The sequence below is a fragment of the Crocodylus siamensis genome, chromosome 2, assembly GCF_052110815.1.
Source record: "Crocodylus siamensis isolate JL-2025a chromosome 2, ASM5211081v1, whole genome shotgun sequence".
Classification (NCBI taxonomy): Eukaryota; Metazoa; Chordata; order Crocodylia; family Crocodylidae; genus Crocodylus; species Crocodylus siamensis.
The window spans coordinates 248,237,303-248,244,889 of record NC_143396.1 but is presented as its reverse complement, the minus strand read 5'-3'; the positions used below and the strand labels follow the sequence as shown (position 1 = coordinate 248,244,889).

The window sequence follows — 7,587 nt, the reverse complement described above, 5'->3', positions numbered from 1 at the left end:
GGCACTTAAACAGCATTGAAACCCTGTTAACAGTATCATGTAATAGAATTTGCATATTTCTACATTGTACTTTTCCCATAAATATGCAGCAATAAAAATCCATTTGAGATTTTTTGTTGATATAAAATGCCTTACTAAGATTTATACTGGTGAAAAAAAACTTAGTTCTAAGTTTTGTACCAGTAAATAAATGCTGACAGGCCAACTCTTGGACTCATTGAATGCAGGTGTTTTGAGTGTGCAGACAAGGTTTATAACTCAAGAGTGTGGAGTTGATAGGGATATAGTTTATATCCACCCAAGATGGGTCATTCCAGCCTGTAGCCAGAAAAGGCTGACTACCCATAGACTAAATGACTTTTTGAAGACCCTTCCAGCCCTATTTTCTAGATGCTGTCTAGCTCTGGTGCAAGAAAAAACACCAGGTATATATCAATGAAATACAAATAACTTCTAATAAAGACACACATCACATTTACCATTCTCCACTGCAGTGCTGATAACATGAGCACTGACCAGGAAGAAAGGCTGGAATGGCTAGGAATGCTGGGGGGAGGGGGAGCTGGTATGTATCAAGGTCTGTTACTCTTGGGTCTCATTTGGGTTCCTGCATACTGAAGAGCTTTGGGCTGTTAGGTAGAGTTTGGTCTAGGTGGCCTATGGAGGTCCCTTCCAGCCCTACTTCTTAATGCCTGACATTCTGTTGTCTATCAGTTGTGTCAGAGATGAAGTGCAAAGTGACAACGAACAGAATTTTGGCATGGGATGGCAAGTTCTCAAAGATGGAGAGGTGGCTGGAATACTCCTGGAGAATCATTCCTTTTTCCCCCCCATTTTGTCCTATAAAGCACCTTTGTATCTCTTTTTTTAAGTATGGCACTGTACCAAGTCCTGCTATGAGCATGTTTAGCACTTGTACTTTCCTGTACTTGGTAGAAAGGAATGCAGGACCTCAGCTTGGCTCCCAACAGCAGCAGGAAGAGAAAGCATGGGACAGGCTAGAACAAAACGCACAGTATGATGGCTCCTGCAAGCACATGAGTACAGTGGCATTTAGACATGGAGGTGACATTCTGATCCTGAGAAACAGATGGCTCGCAGGCAATTACACAAAACAATTGGAACAGGGTGGGAAGCACCTGCAGGACCAGTATCACGGTGTGCAACCAGACAGATATACACCTTGATTAAGATTAAAATGTTAAAATGATAGTTATTACATGGCTTGTATATACTGTCACAATCTAAGACATGCAGTTAGTCGTGCACCCTTAATTAGACTGTGGTAAAGTTGTTAGAAAACTTAAATGTGACGCTTTGTAAAGGAGAAAGCCAGGACCCCATGCAAGGTAACCACACTGGTACAAAGTTTGTAAGGATTGCCAAGTCACTGGCTTCAAATAAAGTGGCATATAATTTCTAGCGTGGGGAATATTCAAAGGCCTTAACAGTCTTTGCAAGCTGTATCACAAAGGGGTGTTTAGTGTTACCCCATCCCCCTTCCAGCAGGTGGTCTTGGTCTGTTCTCTTGGTCTTGACAATGGCCAATACTGTTTGATGTAGACGTCCCTTGACCATGAAATGGTGTCAGCTATCGTGAGGCGCCTCATCAACTTTCAGTAGCTGGGGGATACTCTGCAGGCTCTCAGGATGCTCGTGTGGCTTGGGTCCCATGCTCCAAGTGCCCCAATGATCATTGATTGATGCCTGCCGTGTCATTTCACACCCCTTCTCTCTCAGGGTATTAGCCAGTGTCCTGTACCTGGATAGCTTTCATTGCAGGTCTTCACTGAGAGCTTGCCGTTGATGTGGATGGCCATGTCAATAATCAGTATCTTTTTATTGTCCTCATCTGTTAAGACAGTGTCAGGTTACTGCAGCCTGGGATGGTGTGGTTCACAGCTGTCCTCCCAAATGATGCTTAGATGGCCTTCACTGGCCAGTCCTGCATGGTGTTGTGGTGGAGGTGCCATGCTCGTGTGGGACTTGCTCTCGTAGCTGCACCTCTTGTCACAATGGCTGTAGCAGATGGTGCCATTGAGCAGGAGGCAGTTGAGATGAGCCTAAATGAAGCACCAGCCTGTGGCATGAAATGGTTGCTGGCACCCCACCCCAACTTGACCTCACTTTGCCTGGGTCAGGTCTTGCCTTCAGGTCACCCAGGCACCTCACCCGCCAGGCGTCCTCTCCAGGCTCTCCTAGGCTGTGGGGAGGACGGGCACAGTGCCACTGCCTGTGTAACCACCACATGGGTCTCCGGGGTGACAACCCGCCGCGTAAAGGCCCTGTGCCCAGAGGACGCGGATCCCCTTTGTGGAGGGGTCGCAGCGGGTAAAGCGCCCCGTACACAAGGCCTATGTCAACAGAGCGAAAATCAACTCATGGAGGCTGGGCGCCGCCTTATCGCAGCGGAGAAGCGAGCGAGGCGCCTCCTTGGCCTAGCAGCGTCCCTTGCTCCGGGGGCTCTTGGGGCGGCCGCCGCGCGCGGCGCTTCTCCCTGCGAGGGGAGGGAGCGCGGCCCTGCAGCGCCAGAGTCTCTCGCAGCGGCGGCGGGCCCCAGGCCTGCAGCTGGGGGTGGGGAGAGCGCGGCTCCGCCCCGGTGCCGCCGGAGCAGGACGGGCTGGGCCAAGAGCGGGGCCCGCTCGCCTCGTCCCGCCTCGCGGCGCGTGCTCCGGCCGGCCCGGCGGGGCGGGGGCCAGGGGCTTGAGCCACCCGCCGCAGGGGCCGGGTTGGGCCGCGCGCCGCGCGCGGCACGTGGTGGAGACAGCGCCCATGTGACCGCCCTCCCCGCCCGCCCGGCCGAGTCCCCGCCCGCAGCCCCGGCACAGCGCTCCCCGCGCCCGCTCCGCTAGCACCGCACGCAGCCGCCGCAGGGACCCCCGGCTGCACCATGGTGAGGGCGGCGCCGGGCCGGGGGCTGTGCGGGCCTGGCCCCGCCGCCGAGCCCCGCTGCCCGTGGCCGCCATCTTAATCTAATTTGGGGCCGGGGCCGGGGGCGGCGCAGCCGGGGCTTCCCGCACCGCGGGGGGAGCCGCGGCCGCGGCCCTCTGGGGTGGGCAGCGGCCGCCGCCTCCCGCGCTGCCGGCCGGGGCGGGGTAGGGGGGGGTCTCTGCCCGGGGGAGCCGCGTGGGCCGGGACGCCGCGCTGGGGGGCCGCTGCAGAGCGCGGGCGCCGCCCTGGGCCCGCGGTGGCGCTGGCATTGTCTGCCGGGCCGGCTCCTTTGTGCGGCGGAGGCTCGTGGGCCCGGCCCCGGCCCCGGCCCCGGGCCCTGACAACGCGGCCGCGGCCGAGGAAGGAGCCGCTTCCCGGCTCTTTGTGGCAGCGCCGCGGCTCTGAGCCGATCCGGGCCGGGAGAGTCAGCCCCCCCCCCCCCCCCGCACACACCGCACTGCTGGGAGGGGGGTTTCTCCTCCGTTATTGTTCCCGAGGGTATTAGCATGAAGCCAAATCCCGCGTTTTGAAGCTAGGCTGACACAAGGCAGAAAACATTTGTGTTGCTGCTACAGCCTGACATCACCCAGCAAAACTAGAAGCATGACAGGGCTGGGGAGGCACCGCTGCCGCATTTGTTCCACCGCAGGAAAAAAACCAGAAGCGGCTGCCCCTGTACCTGGCTGAGTCAAGCCGCTAGGTCCGTAGGTCGTCACTTGACATCTGGATTAGATCTTTGGTCTGGTTTGACTGATCAGTTTTATGTAAGAGGATCCTACTGGGATCACAAATGAGTAACTCAGGGCCCAATTTTTGCCTTGTGTTGTATCCCTCAGGTTTTTAGAGCGCTAGAATTTTGCTCATAGTTTGCAGAGTAAACTTACAGTACAGGCAAGTGTGCAGTCCTCTGGTGAGCGCTTTGTATTGAGGCTAAATTATGCCTTTCGTCTCATTTTGCAGGCTTCTGGAGTGACAGTGAATGATGAAGTCATAAAGGTTTTTAATGACATGAAAGTAAGGAAATCATCAACCCCAGAAGAGATCAAAAAAAGAAAGAAAGCTGTTCTCTTCTGCTTAAGCGATGACAAGAAACAAATCATTGTGGAGGAATCAAAGCAGATATTGGTTGGCGATATTGGAGATACCGTGGAGGACCCCTATACATCCTTCGTCAAGTTACTACCTTTGAATGATTGCCGATATGCTTTGTATGATGCCACATACGAGACAAAGGAGTCTAAGAAAGAAGATCTGGTATTTATATTCTGGTGTGTAAAATCAAAGTTTGCTGTCTAAACCAGATGTTCTTGACTTCCTGCCTAATTATGGGTAGTTGAATAACTACTTTATTTCCTTGGACAGGGCTCCTGAAAGTGCACCTTTAAAAAGCAAGATGATCTACGCGAGCTCTAAAGATGCCATTAAAAAGAAATTTACAGGTACAGACTTCAAATAACCCACAAAACAGTTGCAATATCTTCTTGAAGTTAAGGTACTGAGCAAATGCATCTTTGTTCTTTTGTCTTTCAGGTATTAAACATGAGTGGCAAGTAAATGGTTTGGATGATATTAAGGACCGTTCAACGCTTGGAGAGAAACTGGGAGGCAATGTGGTAGTTTCACTTGAAGGAAAACCCTTATAAAAAGACAGACAAGTGCCATCTGGATCCTAAGGAGCTTCCATTTCTGCAGCTCATTCAATTGGAATAGCATTAGTCTCCCTTACCCCAGTCCCCTCCCTCTGCCAACTTCCCCTCCCTACACATCTGAAGAAGATGTTATTAAGTTAAGCAGTCTACCAGTGATTGCCATTAGACTGTTTAATCCTGGTAGTTTTATGTAGAACCCAAGGAATGCTTTCACGTCATACTCTTAGCCAAAACTGACGTTGCATGCATTCCTTGCAACATGTACAATGAATGTGATAGTTAATGTGAATAGTCTAGCAGACAGCAAAGGGTAAGCTAATTGAATGCCTTGAAAGTATTGTCCACTGGTCGGATGGTAGACTCTATTCAGTATTACTTACAGTTGCACTTGATTGCAGTTCCATGAGGCTCTTGTGCATTCATACACCTCACCTGCCTTGACAAGCCTATTTTTGTGACATGGCAGCACACAACACTATGCATTTAAAGCACTTTTTTGTAATATGTTTTACCCTCCCCCCTCAAAGGAATGCCAATTAAGTTGCTGTAACTGTGTCATCAAACTATTGTAGTACCTCAGTTTTCATTCCTGTTACATGCATATCTTTATAAATGAAGTAGCTGTTACGATGCCTTTTTGTTTTCCATTGAATGTACACTACTGAACAGGAGTAGAGGTTATCTGTTTACCATGTGAGTCTCGGAACACTAAAGTTGTTTTGTAAAACATCATTCATGATGGCAATTTCTGTATTAAAAAGAGCCTTAAATGGAACACTGTTTTTGAGATCAAAAAAAAACACAACCCAGCTGGCCACGTTGCAATAAAACTTGTGGCTTATTACAGAACGTTGCCTTGTTTTCATTGGAAAATATAGTTTTTAAGTATGTTTAAAGTAAGCATATTTTGAATAACTTAACTTCTGTGGGAAGTATTGTAAAGGTAAACAATTGTTAATTTTGGCTTAAATAACAGACTCTTTTTTTTGGTTCTAGCCATGGTTTAGGCACTGCTTTACAATACTTTTAAGACTGTTCTGTTGAATGGATAGAGAACCTAGTCACAGATCATATCTTATAACCAAACAAGTTACCATTTATTAGGGAGCATTAGATCCAAACTCATCTGAAATGTGCAAAATATGAACCCGTCAACCATGTAGTGCACTTATTTGAAGACTCTTAAAGTTCTATAAGTCAGAGGCAAATGCTTTAATACAATTTTACAGCTCTTTGTTATATAGTAATAGGGAGAAAATATCATAGGGTATTTAAATTACAGGTTATGAATTGTTAAATATTCGCTGCAACTACAAAAGCTGCCATTTAATACTAACTTGGTACAAGAAATATTTTTAATGAACTGTTTCATTTAGTAATTCTGTGTAAATAGAACTGGAAAGTGTTTGCCACTACTAAGTCTTGCATCAGGGACATGATTTGACTAAAAGCCAGACACAGCTCTCCTTATAGAGAATTTGATCTGCTCTGTGTGAGCAATCCTCCGTTAGCCAGAGCTATTTATGGCAAACACATGCTTTTGTATCTTGTCATCGTTATCCACAAATGGCAAAACTGGACATGATTCCGCTGGTATGCATAAAGGAACACTGTTAGGCAGCCAATCACAGCTGAAATGTACATGCTGCTAGAAGGAATGCTTTTAACATTACCTTATTTTAAAAAGTTGGTAGAGTAGAGATAATGAAGTTTTAAATGTTGGTACTTTTACTTTTAGTCTTGAGCCCTTCCTCAGTGAAGCAGATGATGACAGGGTTTTTCTTTTTTTTATATAAATCAAAAGACCTAGTAAAGTTGTAATTAGACTCTCTTGTCCCCATAGAACTTTTTAAGACTTTATTTTAGACTTTCAGCTGTCCCTATGTCTTGCACACTTTGATATGTATTTTATGTAGATGAAAGGTTATACAACTAATAAGGCACGATACACACTCACAGTACTAAATGTATAAGGAGTCTTGACCATGTATTTCAAACCTTTCCTTTCTGGTTTCTTTTACTAAGTTTGAGAAGTAACTGATGATATGTGTCAGAGTTATTGATAAGATATTTTGATTCATCAAGATTAGTTTCCTTATTTCCAGTTATGTTGTGTCCAGAGCTTGGTTAATGTAAGGGTCTAATTTGTGCTCAATGCTTTCTTTTAATTTGAGGTCACTATAGTACAGTCTAATCCATTAAAATTATAGTCTTTAAATTATTGATCATATGTGCAACTTCATTTTAAAGTATTTTGGCTTTGTCTAATTAAAATGTTAAATTTTAATAAACCGTTAAAATCCCATTTTAGGTGGTCAGCATTCTAAAGATGTTCTCTGTTGAAATTTAATGTTGTCCTCTGCTGCAAATAGTTTTGGAAGGATGTCTGTGGTTTCTTAATTGAATATTAGAGGTTACACTTTTTTAAAGCTAGCTTAAGTGTGTATTCAGTCAAATCCACATGAATGAATAAAAAATCAAACTCAAAATTTATTTTATGTTGGGTCCAGAGCTGAGACCTGGATCTAAAACAGCTTTTGGATTAAAGATTTCTAGTCTGCCTTCAATCTGTTTTTGAAACGGTACTGATTAGTGTGAGGTCCAGTTTGGTAAAACATAGCTTGCTTTTAAAAATAGTGCTACAGAACTGTTGCTGTTTGAATTATAAAACAAACGAGAGGCAGCTGGCATCTGTTCCAAAATGGCCTGTCAGCTGTTGTTTTCTGTCATGCAAAATGATGAGGGCCTCATTGTGATCTAGAAGTAAAGGAAAAGCCTCTCAAGCCGAATATCTTCTTTGTATCTCTGTGACATTTGGGTATCTTGTCTTCAATTATTTAATTGATAAAGAAGTGTAAAATAAAAGTTTTCATGAGAGTAGCTTGTGCAGAAACGGCACTTTTTTTAATAAAAATCACTTTTCCCGCTTAATATGCTCACCTTTCCAACTTACAAGAGGGACTGATTTCCCCTCTCAAACAAATCAACCTTGAATAAGAATAGGTGA

General features: G+C 46.0%; 1 protein-coding gene across 1 annotated transcript; it reads left to right on the top strand.

The window, feature by feature from the left end:
- The first annotated feature begins 2,593 nt into the window (after positions 1–2,593).
- CFL2 (cofilin 2) lies at positions 2,594–5,429 on the top strand. The gene is made up of 4 exons (XM_090033594.1): positions 2,594–2,893; positions 3,892–4,199; positions 4,294–4,370; positions 4,462–5,429. The coding sequence occupies exons 1-4, from the start codon at positions 2,891–2,893 to the stop codon at positions 4,572–4,574; spliced, it is 501 nt and encodes a 166-aa protein (XP_089889720.1). The 5' UTR covers positions 2,594–2,890; the 3' UTR covers positions 4,575–5,429.
- Positions 5,430–7,587: the final 2,158 nt, after the last annotated feature.